Genomic DNA, 20,414 nt, shown 5'->3' on the forward strand with positions numbered 1-20,414 from the left:
TGAGCCAGGTCACACGACCAACAGTCTAGAGGCGGAGAGCGGCCCTACCGGCCCCGCCCCCCGGCCCTCGGCCCCCCTCTGGGCGGCGGCCCCCCCCCCTCCTCGGGCCCCAGCCGCCCCGCCCGCCCCGCCCCGGGGGCCCGTAGCCGCCGTCGTCCCTCTGAGGTCGTCCGCCTGCGGAGACACAGAAACAGGAAGATCCAGTAGAAATTAATGATGAAAAATTATGAAATGAATGTAGTAAAGAGAAATCAGGGCTCTTATTAACAGCATAATCAGATTATGTGCCGTGAAACATTTACAAATTCTATTTTTATTTTTGCAAGACGATGCTGATCCAGAGCGACGGCCGAGGAGGCGACACGTCACCGCATGAGAAGTTGCCTCAGCAACAGGCAACAATTTGTGCAAATGCTGACTCAGGAAACAACGTTTAGACATAATATGATGCATGCAAGGTTTCCAAAATACTTCACTTTGTTTCATTTGCAGATGATACAAACATTTTTTGTACAGCAGCTTTTAATAGAAATTATTTTAGTTATGTAAATTGAAAAAGTGGTTTGATATGAAATTATCAGTAAATTTAGATAAAATGAAGTTTAGTTTATTCAGGAAATGAAAACAACAGAGATTTATAAGTAAATGATTGATAACGTGAATGTGGAGAGAAACCTTGTTATTAAATATGTAAATCCAAAGTGTTGCACTTCTCTCTAAATCTTCATGTCTAAGTTACTTTGTGGACGTTTGGCACAAAACTTCAACCGCTTTGCAGATCACAGAAAGGAGACGGTGGATCAGATGGTCCGAGTTTCTGCTGACCTTTGACCCCACATCCTGACCGTTTACGTAAAGAAACAAATTATTACCACAAAATATTGTTTTCTGATACAGTGGAGGATCTGACTGAACTTTAAACATTCAAACAAAAATAAAATCAACGAGCGTCTCAGTCACTGGGAGAAGATCTGGAAAAAAAGAGTCCAAGAAAAACCTCAAAATGGTTTTATTGGAAGCAACAGGAAACGCAGCATGGAGGACGACTGGGACCACTGGGACGACTGGGACCACTGGGACTGACTAGGTACACATTATATATGTAGATGTCCAGAGATGCATTATTGGTTCAGGAACTATTTTGATTTAAGGGATTCAGGAAATGAGAAGATTATTGATGTTATGAATTAGTAAATGGAGTTTGTAAATTTGGTAATAATGTATTTAGACTTAGAAATATAAAATTCTTACTTTATTATGTTTTGCTGGTGAAATGTGTGCAATAAATCATCATCATCGATGCTCCCACAATATGAAGCCGTGACATCATCAAGGCGTCACCAAATGCATTTGGGTCGTTTTGTTTCCCGAGACAAAAACAGCAAAAATGCATCATTAAAGGATGCAGAACAGGCAGCTAGCAGCTAGCACACAGCGCTAACAGGAGGCTGCATGCTGAGCGATGGAGGACGTCATTCATGTCCAACATTAGCTTTGCTGTCACGTTAGTAGCAGCTCAGAGTTTCCACAGGCAGAAGGAACCCACAGAAAATCCCTCTCAATCTGCTGGAGCTCCAAAAACCGATCTGATGTGGGAACATTTCAGAGAAAACTCAACTGTAGCCCGACAACCCGACACTTTGTCCCTCGCAGTGATTGTGTAGTCAAAGTACAGGACGCACAAAACAGGTCAGAAAAGGTTATGACCTTGTTTACCATTTCACAGACAACTGACAAAAATGAACAGAAAACGATACACATCTACGCAGCACCAGGACAATGAACTGACACACTCAAAGTACAAAAGTTATTATTCAAGTGCAACAACAGTGGATTTTGTATGACAGGCGACTTTTGACTGTTTTCAGACCAACCAGAGACAGAATCAGACGTTTGTCTAGAATCAGACGTTTGTCTAGAATCAGACGTTTGTCTAGTCGCAGGTTTCAGGGATTTCTGGATGCAAAATTCAATAAAAAACTCAACAGTCTGGAACTCGGTCCGGTTCAACTGGACTCTAAAGTCTAAAGCGGTCTGCATGCAACTGACCAGAGACGCTTCAACAGCAGGAAGTTAGCGACGGTGCAGGGCATTCTGGGTAACATATTGCTCTCTGTCTGCAGGTTAACACCGATGCTCTGTCGGTTATCATATCAACGGGTTTGCGTGCCGACACCAAGCAAGGAAAAGCAAAATATAAATGATCTGAAGTTATTTTACATTTTATCAGCTTATTGTCCCGTTGCCATGGCGCTCTGCAGCCGCTGTCATTTTTAACCCTTTAATAAAAACTGAACTAATTACCTGGTTTGCTTAGTTCTTGTATCTTGACAGAAACCAAACAGTTTATAGATTTATAAACAGTTTATAGATTTATGTTTCTAGATATTAATAAACTGCAGCAGTTTCCTCAGCTGTTATTTATTTCTAGAAATAAAGTTGCTGCCATCATTTGGTGATTCCTGGACCAGCCTGGTTTAGTGGACTCACTCACTGCGGTGGTAACGACACCTGCAGGAGCGACGCTAGCGTTAGCGGCTAACAGGCCATGTCCAGACAAGTCTGAATGGAGGAAACCTTCAGCCACTAAAATCTGACGCCGCTCCATTTTGTTTCCTTTTTATGAAGAAGAAAGTTGCGCTGGTCTTCTTCAGAGGTTTTGTGTCGATTCCTTCAGTAGTTCTTGGTGCAGCGCCCCCACAGGCGACGGGGGGAACAGGTTTTTCTGTTAGTTTGGGCCGTTTGTTTCACTGCAGTGTGAATGTGAACTAGAGTTCCAAAACTGAAACACCGGAGCCGAGTCCACCGGACCATCCGGTCTGAATACACTCTGAAAGTCATGAATCACTGACCTCCGTCTGGAGCCTCGTGGTCCCCGGTCCCGGGGCCGTCCTGCCAGGGACGCTTACGGGGCGGCAGGGACGCCATGTCCATCCCCTGCATGGACGAGGACGCTCGCGCCCCCCAGGAGACGAACCGTCGTCCCGAAACCCGTCGTGGCCTGAGGACAGGAGGAAACGAGGGTCAGTGTGACAGACACCCGCCTCACTGGCCCCGCCCCTCACTGGCCCCGCCCCCTCACTGGCCCCGCCCCCTGCCCCCGACCCTCACCTCCTCCTCGGGGGGGCCTCCCTCGTCCCCGGACTCCCGACCGACCTCCTCGCCGCCGTCAAAGCCCTCCTCCTGGCCGCCGTAGTCCTCTGTGTAGCCCCGCCCCTCGGCCTGGACCGCCCCTCGGAACCTGCAAAGGAGCCAGAACCGGTCAGAACCGGTCAGATCGGGTCAGAACCGGTCAGAACCCCCACCCATGCAGAGGGCGGTCACCCACCTGTCGTCCCGCCGTCCTCTGAAGTCCCCTGCACCAAAGCGGTCATCGGAGCCCCAGGCCCCGGCCCCCGGTGCCCGCCCCCCCGCAGTCCCCCCCCTGGTATCCCGGCCTCCAGTTGTCCTCCCCCCGGCTGTGGAAGTCCTGTCCTCCGTCCTGGGGGCCCCTCCGGCCCTGCTGGCCGTCTCCCCAGTAAGAGCCTTGGTCTGGCCCCCCGGGGCCTCCGGGCCCCTGCCGGTCTGTGGGACCCATGTGGTGGTTCGGGGGCGGCCCTCGATGGTCTCCTGGGGAAACAACAGATGCCACCATGAACAACACAAACATCTGGTAGAGACTCCTGAGGGACCCATATGTACTGACCTTTGTTGCTGGGCCCTGGGGGCCCCATCCCGTGCATCATGGGTCCCGAGTTCTGGCCCTGCACATACCAAAGCCGTTAGTTTGCACGCAGACCTGCAGCCAGATGGGCCCCACCACACCCCCCGCTCACCTGGTGCTGCATGTACGGGGGGCCCTGCATGCCTCCTTGGGGCCCTTGCATGTTGCCCATCCCATAGTTGTTGGGCATATTGCCATGTGTCCTGGGTGGGGGCCCCATCATTCCCCCCTGCATTGGCCCTGGGGACCCATCATGTTCCTTGGGTCGGGGGCCCTTGAGGGTCCCTTAAACCAATTCCTCGAGGAGGGCCCCCATCCCACCAGGGGGCCCCTGCATGCCTCTGGGCCCCATCCCGTGAGGTCCTGGGGGGCCCATGTGTCTCGGTGGGCCAGGATGTCTCTGTGGTTCTTGCATGTCTGAGGGGCCCATCATGCCTTGAGGGGGCCCCTGATGCGATGGGGGTCCAGAAGGAGGCCCCATCTGTCCAGGCTGCAGAAAGGGCTGCTGCATCCCTGTGGGGCCCATGGGGGGCGCCATCTGCTGGTGAGGCATGTTTGGAGCGTAGCCCTGCTGACCTGGAGGCCCTGGCCCCCCGGGGCCTGGAAAGGAGGCATGGAGCCCGGTCCCTGGGGGGGCCCCATATTCCCATCCGAGTTCATCTGGCTCATCTTCATTTGCTGCAGACAAACAGAACCAAGTCAGAACTGCTGGATCCAGAACCTTTGTTGGTTCTGAATCCTGAATCTGAAGCTAATGCTAGCTTAGCCTCTGTTAGCACTGCAGAATCACTCCGACCCGCGGCGGTCACTCTGGACCCGCTGAAGGTCGGCGCCACGGCCTTCTAACGTAGATCTAGTTTCACTCTGGATCAGGATGGATCTATAGATCTAGTTTTCCTTCAGGAGAGAAACAGCCTGGACACATTCAGAGCTGCTAATGCTATTGCGAATCTGTTGGCCTCTGATGATGGACCGGTTCTGGTTCTGCTAAAGCCCAGAGCTGGTTCTGATCCGTTCTGGTTGGTGTTTACCTCCAGCAGGTGGGGGTTGGTGTACTGCAGCGCCGCCATCTCCTGCTCCAGCTCCGCCTGGGTCTTCTTCTTCCCCTCCACCTTCTGCTCCAGGTTCCGGTCCTTTGACAGATCTGCAGACGGGGGCATCATGGGAACTTTGTTCTCCGCCCAAGCCTGCAGGCAGACATCCGACAGTCGGTCACCACGGTTGATGACATCACTCCGTCCGGGTCGGGCGTGGCCGCGTACCTGCTGGAACTGCGCCGGGATCGGTTTGGCGTAGGGAACCTTCTTCTGAGGAAACCTTCTTGGAGTCCCGACCCATCACCTCGTCCATGCCCCAGTCCAGTCCAGGGATGGACATCTCCACCTCGGCAGCCGCCTCTTTACCTGCAGGTGGGGCAGCCAGAGGAACGCCTGAGAACCCAGAGGAACACTGAGACCTTCCACCGGTCCGGTTCTCCAGAACTTACTGCTCTGCTCCTCCATGGCCGCCTTTAGCTGCTCCGGGATGCCCATCCCAGGAATGGTGGCCAGGCTGTTGGGTTCCACATCGTCTGGACACAAACAGAACTTTATGCTGCAGATACTGAGACCCAGAAGTTCTGGTTCTGCTTGGCCTCTGCAGCTTACCGTACTCCACGCCGTCCTCCGACATCCCGGGAAGCAGGTTCAGGTTGTACCGGTCTCTCATCTTGTCCCGGGTCGGTTCCTGGTCCAGAACTTACTGTAGAACAGAACCAGAAAGAGCATGTGGAGTTCCTGCCTGGTACTGGTTCTGTGCAGGTCATGTACCGGTACCAGTACAGGTGCGTACCTGGTGTGGTCATTGGAACCAGAACACAGGATGTGACCCAGAGGGTGCCAGGCGAGACTCCAGATCCCTTCATGGGCCATCTCCATGCCGCCCACCTCCTTCTCCACCCTGCAGAGTCACGGTACGGGTCACGGTACCAACACTGTACCGGTACCGGGTCACGGGACAACGGTACCGGTACCGGGTCACGGTACCAACACTGTACCGGTACCGGGTCACGGGACCAACACGGTACCGGTACCGGGTCACAGTACCAACACGGTACCGGGTCACGGTACCAACACTGTACCGGTACCGGGTCACGGTACCAACACTGTACCGGTACCGGGTCACAGTACCAACACGGTCTGGTTCTGATCAGCTTCTTACCCGGCGTGCCAGAATAGCAGCGACCCATCAGAACCTCCGCTGGCGAACAAACCCTCATGAACCGGGTGCCAGGCGACCGCTGAGGAAATAACAGCAGAGGTCAGAGGTCATGGTTGTAGACCATTCTGCAGGTCTGGTTGTCTGGTTGACCTGAATGTCTCAGGCTCAGGGGAACCGGCGCTGGTACCGTCCAGGTGCCCCCTCACCTGTGGCCTCCTTCTTGGCCCCGGAACACCTGCAGCTCCTCCTTCAGGTTCCGGATGTCGAAGAGTTTGCAGAGATGATCCCGGGACGCCGTCAGCAGCCAGTTCCCGTTCAGGTTCCACTTCACCTCCATCACCGTGTTCTTGTGGGCGTGGCTGGACAGGTGCAGTTGTGGCGGTCAGGTTCTGCGGGCGCCGCGGTCGGGTTCTGATGGGCGTGGTACTCACAGCGTAGCCAGGCTCTGACCCGTCTTGGGGTCCCAGAACTTGATGGGTTGCTGGCTGTCCTTGCTGCCAGACACCACCAGCCCCTTGGTGGGGTGCCAGTCCCGCACTTCACGTCGGCGCCGTGACCTGCACAACCACAGCACACCGTCAGAGGTTCTGCTGCGGTCCGGATCGGTTCTGACGGATCCGGAACCGGTACCTCGAAGTATCCGCTCCTCGTGGCAGCGCAGGAAGTCCCAGATCCGGACGGTGCCGTCATCGGAGCAGGTGGCGAACTTGTTGTCAGTCGGAGAGAAGCTGAGGAGGAAGAGGAGAGGAGAGGAGGAAGAGCTCATGTTCAACCCGCCGGTATCATCTGCGACCCAATTCAGAGCCGGGTCCTCCGTCTGAATCCGTTTCCAGGGCCATTAACCAACGGCCCGTCGTTAACTGGACCGGTTCTGGGATTGAAAACGGCAGGTTCTGACCTGGAGCGGGTTCTACAGCTACCAAGCCAAGAAGGGTCCAACAGAACCAGCAGACAAATCTGGCTGGTGGTTCTGTAGAACCTGGACTCCAGAACCACCATGTGAAAAACATGTGAAACTGTAACCAGACCCGGTCCAGTGGGTTCAGAAGGTCTGGATTCAGGACCGGTGGACAACCTGGTTCTGCTGGGAACGGACCTGGGTCAGGTTCAGAACCAGCAGAAACCTTCAGGCGTCTTTCTGCTCAACATGTCGGTTTCATCAGTGTGGTTCTGATCAGTGAGAACCGTTTGGACCCCTTAGAACGTGGGGGTTAAAGATTTATCATGGCGGCCGGGAGCAGAGCTTCTGTCCAGCTGCATCACCGCGTCAGAACCGCAGCGGCGGCGTCAGAACCCAACAGCGCCCCCTGGCGGCCTGAGCTGCAGAGACGGGGACCAACCTGGCTTCTCTAATGGCCTCCTTGTGAGCTGGAACATCTTGACGTTGTTCATGTTGGACTGCCAGTACTTGACGTAGCCGCTGTGGTCCGCCGTCAACATCCACATGTCGTTGTGGGACCAGGTCATGGCCCGCACCGGGCTGTCATGGGCCTGCACACACAGAGGGGTCAGAGGTCAGCTGCTACCTTCCACACAGTGGTGAGAACTGAGATAGGAAGAGAGCAATGTTCCCTAAGCTGCTTGCATCTTCTCAGCGCTAGAAAATCTGCAGCACAAAAATAAAGTCCAGCATAAAGTGGACATTGAGCTCAGACATCAGTTTGGACCAATAACAGTTTTCTGTACTTTGCATTGAAGTCAGTGAGTGACAGGAACCAGCCAATGATACGATGCGGTTCAGTTTCACTGCCGCCAATCATCACATGCTGTTTTGGGTTATGTCTTGGTCATAGCGCCGTGGCACCGAGCAGGTGAGAATAGAGCAGCGGAGTTAAGAGACATTATCATGTCTCAGTGGGACGTCCACTCACCACAGTAAAAAAATAAATGCACCTCTAAGATCAAATGGCTGTTGGAGTTTATGCAACTAGAAGAACAGTAGAGTGGACAGAGGAGGGATCGTAGAGATTATTCTTGTTATTAGTAAGCTCTGTGATCACATTGATGCTCATTTATCAGAGCATGAATTAAAGAATGGTCTGCATCTGATATTGAAGCACTGAGTTATGGATAAGCAGACATTTGTTCACTGGCACAGAAATATGAGGCCATTAATAGCCAATATGCTGAATGCAAGAACATAAAGCAAGAAGCAGACTGACCATCAACCTGGGCAAAGTCAACAACCACTGGAGAAGTGAGAAGAAAAAACTATAATTAAATATTTACAAGAATTTATTCTGTATCACAAGCTTACATTTCATTGTGCAAAATGTGAATATTTTAATAGTTATGCCTGAAAGGTGTAATGTCTCATTTCTCAGCCTGGATAAAGCAGGACTCTCATGAACAGCAATGATTTCTTCTTTTTCATTTTAATTCAGAAAATCACTGAAATTCAAACCAAACAAATGAAATGAAATTCTGATGTGATCTGATTCTTTTCATAAACCATGCAACTTTCTATGATCCCAGGTTTATAATACTTGTTCGTGTCCACGCCCTGCGCCGTGTCCACTGATGATGCCCACAGTGGAGCTCAGTGTGCTCAGACACATGAACACTTAGAGGGAACATCAGCAGACAGCAGAACTCATTTTCAGCTTAGCAGTTAAGCTAACTTTGAAACATTTAGCATGTTCAGATTCCCCTAAATTAATTTTTGTTGCAATTAAATCAATACGCAATAAATGACTTGGCTGTTTCATAAACTATCAGTTGGATAATCTGTGTTAAAGTTTCGGTTTAGAATCTTCGAGTGATTCGATTCCTGCTGCATCAGAACAGTCTGGTTGTGTTGACATGACTCAAAGGCTGCAACATTAGCTTTAGCAGCTAACAATCAATCAAGTGTATTCATATAGCACATGTCAGCACCAAGGCAGTTCAAAGCTCCTTGAACATAAAATCATCATCATATAGTCAACAATAAGACATTACATCTGGGCATCGTTAAAGTAAGACACATCAAATATTGGTCAATGTTTTATTACTTATTAACCATCTCAACCAGGAGGCTAAATCACAGGAGGCTGTTTAGCCCCCTGTGGTTTAGCCCCCTGTGGTTTAGCCCCCTGTGGTTAGTCCCCTGTGGTTTAGTCCCCTGTGGTTTAGCCCCCTGTGGTTTAGCCCCTGTGGTTTAGTCCCCTGTGGTTTAGTCCCCTGTGGTTTAGTCCCCTGTGGTTTAGTCCCCTGTGGTTTAGTCCCCTGTGGTTTAGTCTCCTGTGGTTTAGTCTCCTGTGGTTTAGCCCCCTGTGGTTTAGCCCCTGTGGTTTAGTCCCCTGTGTTTAGTCTCCTGTGGTTTAGCCCCCTGTGGTTTAGTCCCCTGTGGTTTAGTCTCCTGTGGTTTAGTCCCCTGTGGTTTAGCCCCTGTGGTTTAGCCCCCTGTGGTTTAGTCTCCTTTAAATCGAGGCTAAACCACAGCAGGTTCAGCCTCAATTTAAAGAGTTTTGGCTGTTTTAAAGTTTTCTGGAAGTTTGTTCCAGATTTGTGGTGCATCGAAGCTGAATATTTCTCTCCATATCTGGTTCCAGAACCTGAGAAGTCCAGAAGGTTGATCCAGCAGCAGCAGATCTTTAGTCCATTCAGAGATTAAGCAGCTAGCAGTAACAGGCGCTGGGAACGATTTACGCTCTATGGGCCACAGGGGCCAACCTTTTTCCGCCAGCCCTAACCAAAGGTTCTGGAGGAGGTTTGGATCAACAGAAGCTAAGTCCAGCCTGGTTCCATTGGGGCGAGCAGAACCTGGGTCTGTGGAGCTTTACCTGTAATATGGTCTCAAAGTTGAAGGTGAGTCCGTTCCACAAGGTGAACTCTCCACTGGAGGCCCCGGTCACCAGCCGGCGGCCCTCAGGGGTCCACTACAGACAGAACCAGGACAACCCGTTAGACTCAAACGCACACAGGAAGTGATGCGGGCAGAGCGGCGGCCTCACCCCTGATGACAAAGACGGGACACTTGACCTTGTTGGTGGAGGTCCGGACGAACTTGGGTGGTGACGGCGTTCATCGGGTTGTTGAGCATTCCCAGAGGAGGAACCAACTGCAGAACACACAGTCCGATTAAGCCCCGGTTCTGGTCAATTGTGGTCGGGTCGCAGTCGGATTCAGGTCAGGTTTCGGTCAGGTTCTGGTCAGGTTGAGGCCAGGTCCAGGGCCAGGTTTTAGTCGGGTTGCCGTCAGGTCCTGGTCCGGTTCTGACCCGGAGAGGTGTGACTCACGTCGTTGTAGCAGCCGGCGTCGGGCTGGATGGCCCTGAAGTCCCGGTGGTCGCGCTGCCACAGGCGGTTCTGAAAGGAGATGGACACAGCCGGGTTAACGGGCAGCGTGCAGGGCCGGAACCGGGCCGGAACCGGGCCGGAGATGGTTCTGATACCTCCAGGTATCTGATGACGGACGGGTTGTAGTCGATGGTCTTGCGGTTGACGGCCTTCCTCATGCGCTTCCCGTCGAAGGTGAGCTGCTGCATGGCCTGCTGCTGCGCGAAGTCGGGCCCTTGTAGAACACCTGTCGCGGCGCCTGGTGCTGGAAGCGCGGCATGTGGAAGAACCGCTGCGGCGAGCCCACGTCTGTCGCCATAGTGACCACCTTAACCTGCAGCACAGAGGGGACAACAGCAGAGAGATTATAATAATAATAGTCCACTTTATTTATGAAACCATTTTAATCTCCAATTGAACCTTAAAGGCCTCAATCACACCCTGATGATGGATGATAGCTACTGGATTGTAGCTGCAGCTGCCCCAACAGGCTCACAGAACACAGGCTGCAAATCTGTGCACCATCAGCCCTTCTGACCCCAACACCAGCAGGCAAGGTGGATGAATTTTTTTGTTCAGGGACGCAAACCACAGATGGGGACCTGAACCATTAGTTACTGGTGGCAGACAGCTGCTGCCTGCAGCTGGGCGGAGCCTCTGGCCTCTTCTGAAGGTTGACTTTTAGTTCCGCCCACCAGGTCATATTGCACCTTTTCAATTAACAATTATCAACACTGTTGCCAATTCAACAACTTCCTTGCCATATTTAGCAACGTTTCAGACAACGTCTCGGCAGATATCCGCGATTGGTGCTACACCTGGTGCTGGAAATGCAGAGAACCAATGACCATTTATAATGTGGATTTATTGATACTCATTTTATCCTGGTAATTATGCGCAACCTTTATGTTGTCGCCTGAGTTGCGCTGTTTGCTGACCTGCTTTTAACTTTCAGTGAATTATTTTCCCTGCCGCAGCTTATTTGCCCAGAACTTTGTTTTTAGGGAAAATAAATTTGAAAGTAAGCCCGGTGGTGTAATGTAACTGAACTACGTTACGCCTGAATTCACCCACCCACTGTGGAAATGCTGAGTACTTGAACGGGAGGGGCAGAGGTCAATCCACGAGTGTTTCCGGGTGAACCCTGATCCTGACCCCACAGCTTCTCTCCTCCAGCCTCTGCTGTTTAAACTCGTTTGGTTTTACGTGGATTCATGTTTTTATTGTAATTCGGTGGCACGTTGAGCTTTACATGTGAAAAGCATTATAAATATAATTCATTGTTAGTTTGAACTTTCCAGGTCATTTGGTGTTAACCAGCAGCGGCCGTTAGCAGCAGCTAGCAGCTTCAACCCCAGGATTAGCTTGTCTACTCCAGAGTTTAAGCGTTTACAGGTAAAACTGTGCTGAGGTGAAGCTTAATGCCTGCTTCTGCTTCTCTGTGTCTGATATTTAATGCCTAGGTCCTGGTTCTGGAGCCCGATCTTTAACCGAACCCAGCAGCGCTGATGCCAAGAGGGTTAGCCGCAGCAGCTAACAGGCTAACCGGGCGCAGGGAAGCAGGAATCCGCGGATGTTCCCCTAGTAGATCCCGCCAGATGGAGTCACAACAAATCATTGGGTCCCTGCAGGCTCCGAGCTTTTAAACACCGGGTTTCGGTTCGGTACTGACCCGTTTCAGCCATAGGAGCATCTTTAATGGCGACGGCGTTCCGGCAGAAACTCACCAACAATCAGCTAGCTGGCTGTCATCAACAGACTGGGTTCTCCTGGAGGCCGGTTCTGGAGAACCATGAGGAGCTCAGCCTTCCCGGCAGATGGAGCACAGAATCCTTCCCCAATACCAGCAGATTAATCACCTGATATGAACAGATTTATCACGTTAACCGCCAGCGGACTGCATCATGACGCCTCTTCTTCTCGGCCCGGTGTAAAGCATGCTGGGAAACCTGCGCAACGGGCGGGATTTTGCGTCTGCGTCATCCAGCAAAGGATACAGGGAAACTGAGTATTGTGTGGCTCAGCCATTTTAACCAATTACAATTTATATATATTCATAAAATCAGTGTTTGACTCTGATGTATCCCTGGAATGGTTAATATAAATGGTTTGGCAATGTTTGTTTAACATTGTGTATTAATATTTTCTTTGATGAAATATAATCCAGATTATTTAACATCACTTTTAGATGTTTGTATATTTTTGTGTTGAATTTTTTTATTATCATCAATGTACATTTTATTGCAGAAATTCCGCCATTTCATTTCTGGTCCTCATTGGTTGAGATGTTTATGAATTTCCAACATGGTCTCTGTTAACCTAGCTCAGATTAATTATTCAGAATAAATAGTTTTCTATAGTTTATTTCAACAACTTGAACTAAAATCTCACCCTGAGCATAAAGTTTCAGGTAGATGTCAGAAATGTCAAGATTTTCGGTTTAAAACTTCTCCTAAAATGTCAGCTGTAGTAAGAGTTGCTTGTGACGTCATGGCCCGGTCCTGTCCAATCAGAACGCAGAGTTCGTCCGTTCAGCGCCGAACTCAAACCGTTGAAGCCCTGTGCTGCTTCGCTCCGACCGTTGGTTCTGCCGGTAAGTTCTCTGCAACAGGCCGGTACCAGTCGCTCGATCATACCAGGCTCGGACCATGGGAGAGGTTCGGGCCCGTTAAAGTTTTCTGTAGTGGTCTGATCGGTGTCTGCGGGACTGTAACGGCCCAGATTAACGGCTAACTCCGAGCTAACCGGTCGGGCTAACTTGCGCTGTTTCAACCACTTCCATCCGAATTTCTGGGCCAATTTCACAAATCCGTCACTGCCCATGAAATATAAGCTAAATTTAACCCGGATCCGAACACAGTTTCTGTCAAATGTGAGCCAGAACACCGGATAAGTTACCGGTTCCACCATGGTCCATGAATCCGTTCTGCTCATGAGGAGCTGAAAGTTATCTAAAATTACCAGTGAACCGAATCAGTTCAGGAATCATTCTTTTCAGCATCCGGGTTGACTGCCTCAGTCAATCTGAACTGATTCGGTTCATCAGAATGTTTTAATCAGGATCTCTGAACTGGTGTTCTGCAGGTTCAGCAGATGATCAGGCCAGCTTGTTCGGCTGAACCTGATCTGAGAGGCAGAGATGAGCAGCTGGAGCCACAGAACCAGGTGAGAAACACTCCCACACCAGTCCCACCATGGCTAGTCATCTCCATGTGCACTGCATCTCCATCTGATGATGATCATGATGATGCTGTTCGACTCCCTTCTTGTGTTTCAGTTCCAAGAGTCGGTCCAGACGGGTCAAAAGGTTCTCCAAAGCATCTCTACAGAAGCCTGGATGGACCAAAGAGGAGGCAAGGATGATGATGGTGATTGTGGTGGTGATGGTGATTGTGGTGATGGTGATGATGGTGGCCGTGATGATGATGATTGTGGTGATGATGATGCTCTTCCTCAGGATGAGCTCCTGCGGCGCTTGGTGAAGGAGCGTGGAGCCAGCAGCTGGTCCTCGGTGGCGTTGTCCTTCAGGGTGAGTGTCTCAGTGAGACATCTGGTTTTCAAATTCTGTGATGGTGACCAGTGGGTGGCGCTCTCTCTTTCCTTCTTTCAGGGTCATAGGTCAGAGGTGCAGTGTCAGAGACGCTGGCAGCAGATCAAGAACCCAGAGTTGGTCAAAGGCCCATGGACCCAGGAGGAGGACCGGCGGGTGAGGACCGTTAACCCTTGCTGTTCTGTGCCATGCCCCCTCCCCCCCGTCCCATCTGGATCTGATATCACTTCATGTTTAGGTCATGGAGCTGGTCCAGAAGTACGGTGTGAAGCTGGTCGCTCATCGCCAAACATCTCCACACTCGCAATGGGAAGCAGTGTCGAGAGCGCTGGCACAACCACCTGAACCCGGCGGTGAAGAAGAGCAGCTGGACGGCCGAGGAGGACCGGGTGGTGTGCCAGGCCCACAGGTTGCTAGGCAACCGCTGGGCTGACATCTCCAAGCTGCTACCTGGCAGGTACCCAACCTGCTCCATGACCTGTCTGAGTCTGGATGGAAAACTTTTGACCTTTCTCACCATTTTTACACTGCAGGTGCCTTGATCTGTGTCAGGTGCGTTGACATGTGTACAGGTGTGTTGACCTATGCCAGGTGTGATGACCAGTCATTACACCTGGCTGCAGGTGTGTTGACCTATGCCAGATGCGTTGACCTATGCTAAGTGCGTTGACCTATGCCAGGTGCGTTGTCCTATGTCAGGTGCGTTGTCCTATGTCAGGTGCGTTGACCTATGCCAGGTGCGTTGTCCTATGTCAGGTGCGTTGTCCTATGTCAGGTGCGTTGTCCTATGTCAGGTGCGTTGTCCTATGTCAGGTGCGTTGTCCTATGTCAGGTGCGTTGTCCTATGTCAGGTGCGTTGTCCTATGTCAGGTGCGTTGTCCTATGTCAGGTGCGTTGTCCTATGTCAGGTGCGTTGACCTATGCCAGGTGCGTTGTCCTATGTCAGGTGCGTTGTCCTATGTCAGGTGCGTTGTCCTATGTCAGGTGCGTTGTCCTATGTCAGGTGCGTTGTCCTATGTCAGGTGCGTTGTCCTATGCCAGGTGCGTTGACCTATGTCAGGTGCGTTGTCCTATGTCAGGTGCGTTGTCCATGTCAGGTGCGTTGTCCTATGTCAGGTGCGTTGTCCTATGTCAGGTGCGTTGTCCTATGCCAGGTGCGTTGACCTATGTCAGGTGCTTTGACCTATGCCAGGTGCGTTGTCCTATGTCAGGTGCGTTGTCCTATGTCAGGTGCGTTGTCCTATGTCAGGTGCGTTGTCCTATGTCAGGTGCGTTGTCCTATGTCAGGTGCGTTGACCTATGTCAGGTGCGTTGACCTATGTCAGGTGCGTTGTTCTATGTCAGGTGCGTTGTTCTATGCCAGGTGCGTTGACCTATGTCAGGTGCGTTGACCTATGTCAGGTGCGTTGACCTATGTCAGGTGCGTTGTCCTATGTCAGGTGCTTTGACCTATGCCAGGCGTTGTCCTATGTCAGGTGCGTTGACCTATGTCAGGTGCTTGACCTATGCCAGGTGCGTTGTTCAATGCCAGGTGCGTTGACCTATGCCAGGTGCGTTGACCTATGTCAGGTGCGTTGTCCTATGTCAGGTGCGTTGACCTATGTCAGGTGCGTTGACCTATGCCAGGTGCGTTGTTCAATGCCAGGTGCGTTGACCTATGTCAGGTGCGTTGTCCTATGTCAGGTGCGTTGTCCTATGTCAGGTGCGTTGACCTATGTCAGGTGCGTTGACCTATGTCAGGTGCGTTGACCTATGTCAGGTGCGTTGTCCTATGTCAGGTGGGTTGTCCTATGTCAGGTGCGTTGTCCTATGTCAGGTGCGTTGACCTATGTCAGGTGCGTTGACCTATGTCAGGTGCGTTGTCCTATGCCAGGTGCGTTGACCTATCCAGGTGCGTTGACCTATGCCAGGTGCGTTGACCTATGCCAGGTGCGTTGACCTATGTCAGGTGCGTTGTCCTATGTCAGATGCGTTGTTCTATGCCAGGTGCGTTGTCCTATGTCAGATGCGTTGTCCTATGTCAGGTGTGTTGACCTATGTCAGGTGTGTTGACCTATGTCAGATGCGTTGTTCTATGTCAGGTGCGTTGTCCTATGTCAGGTGGGTTGTTCTATGCCAGGTGCGTTGACCTATCCAGGTGCGTTGACCTATGCCAGATGCGTTGTCCTATGTCAGGTGTGTTGACCTATGCAGGTGCGTTGACCTATGACAGGTGCGTTGTCCTATGTCAGGTGCGTTGACCTATGTCAGGTGTTGACCTATGTCAGATGCGTTGTTCTATGTCAGGTGCGTTGTCCTATGTCAGGTGGGTTGACCTATGCCAGGTGCGTTGACCTATGTCAGGTGTGTTGACCTATGTCAGATGCGTTGTTCTATGTCAGGTGCGTTGTCCTATGTCAGGTGGGTTGTTCTATGCCAGGTGCGTTGACCTATGCCAGATGCGTTGTCCTATGTCAGGTGCGTTGACCTATGCCAGATGCGTTGACCTTTGCCAGGTGGGTTGACCTATGACAGGTGGTTGTCCTATGTCAGGAGCGTTGACCTATGCCAGGTGCGTTGACCTATGTCAGGTGCGTTGACCTATGCCAGATGCGTTGACCTATCCAGGTGCGTTGACCTATGCCAGATGCGTTGACCTATGCCAGATGCGTTGACCTATCCAGGTGCGTTGACCTATCCAGGTGCGTTGACCTATGCCAGGTGTGTTGACCAATGCCACTACCCTAACCCTAACCCTGACCTATCCAGGTGTGTTGACCTGTCTACAGGTTATGACCTGTCTGCAGGTGTGTTGACCTGTTTGCAGCCTCTAGTGCGTCTCCTCTGCCGTGTCTTCCAGAACAGACAACTCCATAAAGAATCACTGGAACTCCACCTTGAAGCGGAAAGTGGAGAAGGAGGGTTACCTGCACTTCCTGCAGCTGCACGGCTCAAGCTCCGCCTCCAGACCTGGGACGAGGAAACACGTCCCGCAGAGCCCAGTCTAAGGTCCGTCCCCAGCCAGTAGGTTACATCACATGTGTCAAACTCAAGGCCCGGGGGCCAAATCCGGCCCGCGGAAGCTTTTTATGTGGCCCTCCACAGACTATACTAAACACTAAGTGTGATTAAATATTATATTATCAATCATATCAATGCAGTTTTTATCTGTTTACTGCCAATTTATATCAATCAGTGCCTCCAGTTTCTTGAGAATTTAGTTGATGTATGATTTTAGTCCATGATTTATACAGCGAGTAAATAAACAGTCGCATTTATTATTAGTTTCTGAATGCACTGAAAAGATGTTCAGAAATATTATGTAATTTTAAGAATTTATTGACATATTAACAATTTGTGAACAGGTTTTATCAACACATTCTGGCACAACCGGCCCTTTAAGAGCTTTCATGATATTGATTTGGCCCAAAACAAAAATGAGTTTGACACACCTGGTCTAGTTGGTCAGGATGCTGACTCTGATCTGTGTCCTTGCAGGCTGACAGTCTGTCCACCATCAAAGATGAGTCCAGCTTCTCCTCCAATCAGAGCACCTGCAGACCGCATGGAAGCTCCACCCACCTGTGTTCCACCTGGGCCCCCACTTCCTGCTCAGGCTGCAAGCAGGGCGCGTCCACCGAGCTAATGGAGATGGTAAATCCGTTCCCTGGACCCTGCCCCTGTCTGTCCTCTGGGACCAGGCCCATGTTTGTCTCTGTCCCCAACAGAAGTCCTGCTCGTCCCAGAACCTGGAGGCTTGGAGCTACCAGGAAATGACATCACACCCTTCTCCAGAGGCGCCGCTGCTCAGAGAGGACTCGCCGTCCGTCATCGACCTGAGCAGGAGCTACGTAAGGCGATGTGGCAAGGCCGGTCCCGGGCTTCCTGAGGACAGGTGAGACAGTTGCTGTCTTGTGCAGGTTCCAGGTGTTAAGGAGCAGCTGATGAAGACGGATGAAGGAGCGTCCTTCTTGGACTCGTCCTCATCCTGGGAGAGGAGCAGTATGATGGAGGCAGCAGTCTTCTCCCCAGCGGAGGTAGAACCACAGAGAGACAGACAGAGACATGTCCAGCAGGTGTCCTTCAGGCCGGCCATCTCAGTGTCTACCTGTCCCAGGTCTTCAGCCTGAGTGCTGCAGAGGAGCTGAGCTTCCAGCGCCCGCCGCTCACCTCCACGCCGCTCTGCTCCCTCAAACACCAGAACGTCTGCTGCGTCCACTGCAGCCTCGGCTCCAGGTCCGCTCCGGCCTTTTTCACTTTGAGCCCTTGTGACCCCTGACCCTAACTCCTCATTTGTCCGTTCAGGACAGAGCAGATCAGAGCACTGTTCCCCTCGGCTCCGGAGACGCCCACACCGCTCAAGGTGCCCGACTGCCAGGACGAGGTGAGTCCATCCGACCACCACCAACCGGCCGAAAGCAGGAGCTCAGGCTGAGCCATGTGTGTGTGTGTGTGTGTGTGTGTGTGTGTGTGTGTGGTGTGTGTGTGTGTGTGTGTGTGTGTGTGTGTGTGTGTGTGTGTGTGTGTGTGTGTGTTCCCCAGGTGGCAGCCTGCTCCAGACTGATGATGAACCTGACAGGAGGAGAGGAGCAGTGACCCTGACAGCCAGCAGTCCAGCTGCAGCTCTGAGGTCAGCCTGACAGAGAACGCTCTGAGCGGGTCCAATAGAGGGTTCTGGTGGGTTCTGGTGGGTCCAATAGAGGGTTCTGGTGGGTTCCGGTGGGTCCAATAGAGGGTTCTGGTGGGTTCCGGTGGGTCCAATAGAGGGTTCTGGTGGGTTCCGGTGGGTCCAATAGAGGGTTCTGGTGGGTTCCGGTGGGTCCAATAGAGGGTTCTGGTGGGTTCCGGTGGGTCCAATAGAGGGTTCTGGTGGGTTCTGGTGGGTCCAATAGAGGGTTCTGGGTGGGTTCCGGTGGGTCCAATAGAGGGTTCTGGTGGGTCCAATGTTCCGCTGTCTGTGTCCTGGTCGTGGAGTTTAGGTTTCCTCCCTGACCCTCTTCCTGCTGCCGGGCCCGACCCGGTCCAAACCTGATCCAGAACTCCTCATTAATGTCCCTCTCATGACCTTGACAACCAGGTTCTCCTTATCAGAGCCTCACCTTCCTGACCTTTGACCTCCAGGTTCACGGGGAGAGCCTGCTGAGCTCCATACTACAGAGTCAGAACGGGACCGGCTCGGCCTCACAGGTCCAAGTCGGTTCCGGTTCGGGCCAGCAGAAGGTCCAGGGCCCGTCCGGATCGGCGGTTCCGTCTCAGACCCGCTTCGTCCCGACCTGCGATGAGTTTGAATGTTCCCGCTGGACGAGCAGCTGGAGGTGTGGTGGGCCCAGCAGCACGCTCCCAACCAGGGCTCGCCTGAGTGTCCGGCCAACAGAACCAACCCGTTCGAGGTAACGGCCAGGCCCGGTTCAGAACCAGACCCGGGTTCTGCTCTGCCTCTCAGGCTCTGTGTGTGCAGGTGAGCGGCGAGCTGCAGGTGGTGATGTTCGGGAGAACCGAGGACCAGGCCAGTCTGACCCAACAGGCCCGCCACTATGTGGCGCCGTGACAGAACCAGGTCCAGACCCGGTCAGACCACGCGGTGAGCCGGGCCAACAGACAGCTGTGATGTCATGACTGGTTAAATGTGGGCCAAACGCTGTGATGTCATACTTCCGTGTCCTTGTGGTTTCAGGTGAGCATCCAGGTGGGGACCAACCAGAACCTTCAGAGTTCTGGACACTTCACCTCTGGCAGGTGAGTGAACACACACAGAAGCAGAACCGTCGATTCTGGACAGGAATGAACGGTGAAGGGATGGAACCTGGTGGAACCTGGTGGGACCTGGTGGAACCTGGTGGAACCAGGTGGAACCAGGTGGAACCTGGTGGGACCTGGTGGAACCAGGTGGAACCAGGTGGGACCAGGTGGGACCTGGTGGGACCAGGTGGAACCTGGTGGGACCAGGTGGAACCAGGTGGAACCAGGTGGAACCTGGTGGAACCAGGTGGAACCTGGTGGGACCTGGTGGAACCTGGTGGGACCTGGTGGAACCAGGTGGGACCTGGTGGAACCTGGTGGGACCTGGTGGAACCAGGTGGGACCTGGTGGAACCTGGTGGGACCAGGTGGAACCTGGTGGAACTTGGTGGAACCTGGTGGAACCTGGTGGAACCTGGTGGAACCTGGTGGAACCTGGTGGGACCAGGTGGAACCAGGTGGGACCAGGTGGAACCTGGTGGAACTTGGTGAAACCTGGTGGAACCAGGTGGAACCTGGTGGGACCAGTAACAGTTCCGCAATAAGAGCATAATGATCCGATGTTTTTGTGTTCCAGAGTGGAGAAGAACCGCAGGTGACCGTCACCTCGGGGGATGAAGATGACTCCTCCTCCTCACCTTGTCATCGAGGCAGCCAACCAGAAGAGAGGATTTTTTGTCGTTTCCTGCTACCTCATCAGTTCTCTCTGATGTTTTATTTCTTTGTTTGGGGAATTTTTTTTCTTCTTTTCTTGTTTTACCCGACCAGAAGGAGACGAGTTCCGGGGTTCTGATTGTCGGCCCGGACCGGGTCACCGACTGGCCTTTAGATCCGATTTTATCTCTGGACGTTTATTCAGTTCTTTCTTTCTTGGATGTCGTTGTGATCCGGGGAAGTGCTGCTCATGGACCGGATCGGAACCAACCCACTTCAGGGACTTTCTTTATTTTGACGGCACTTTTATCTTTAAGCTTTGCACTTTGGAT

The 20,414-nt window shown here is 52.2% G+C and overlaps 1 protein-coding gene and 2 pseudogenes across 1 annotated transcript; 2 read left to right on the top strand and 1 right to left on the bottom strand.

Moving 5' to 3' along the window:
• Window positions 1–25: 25 nt before the first annotated feature.
• LOC129356728 (pre-mRNA 3' end processing protein WDR33-like) lies at window positions 26–12,084 on the bottom strand (annotated as a pseudogene).
• A 585-nt stretch (window positions 12,085–12,669) lies between these two features.
• On the top strand, window positions 12,670–17,279 carry LOC129356714 (transcriptional activator Myb-like; annotated as a pseudogene).
• Window positions 17,128–20,257, top strand: LOC129356730 (uncharacterized). The gene is made up of 11 exons (XM_055026286.1): window positions 17,128–17,145; window positions 17,189–17,344; window positions 17,419–17,541; window positions 17,611–17,727; window positions 17,808–17,926; window positions 17,996–18,074; window positions 18,233–18,320; window positions 18,812–19,080; window positions 19,149–19,271; window positions 19,365–19,426; window positions 20,006–20,257. The coding sequence occupies exons 1-7, from the start codon at window positions 17,128–17,130 to the stop codon at window positions 18,284–18,286; spliced, it is 666 nt and encodes a 221-aa protein (XP_054882261.1). The 3' UTR covers window positions 18,287–18,320; window positions 18,812–19,080; window positions 19,149–19,271; window positions 19,365–19,426; window positions 20,006–20,257.
• Window positions 20,258–20,414: the final 157 nt, after the last annotated feature.

Source organism: Poeciliopsis prolifica, unplaced genomic scaffold (assembly GCF_027474105.1).
Source record: "Poeciliopsis prolifica strain line A6 unplaced genomic scaffold, Auburn_PproV2 SCAFFOLD188, whole genome shotgun sequence".
Classification (NCBI taxonomy): domain Eukaryota; kingdom Metazoa; phylum Chordata; class Actinopteri; order Cyprinodontiformes; family Poeciliidae; genus Poeciliopsis; species Poeciliopsis prolifica.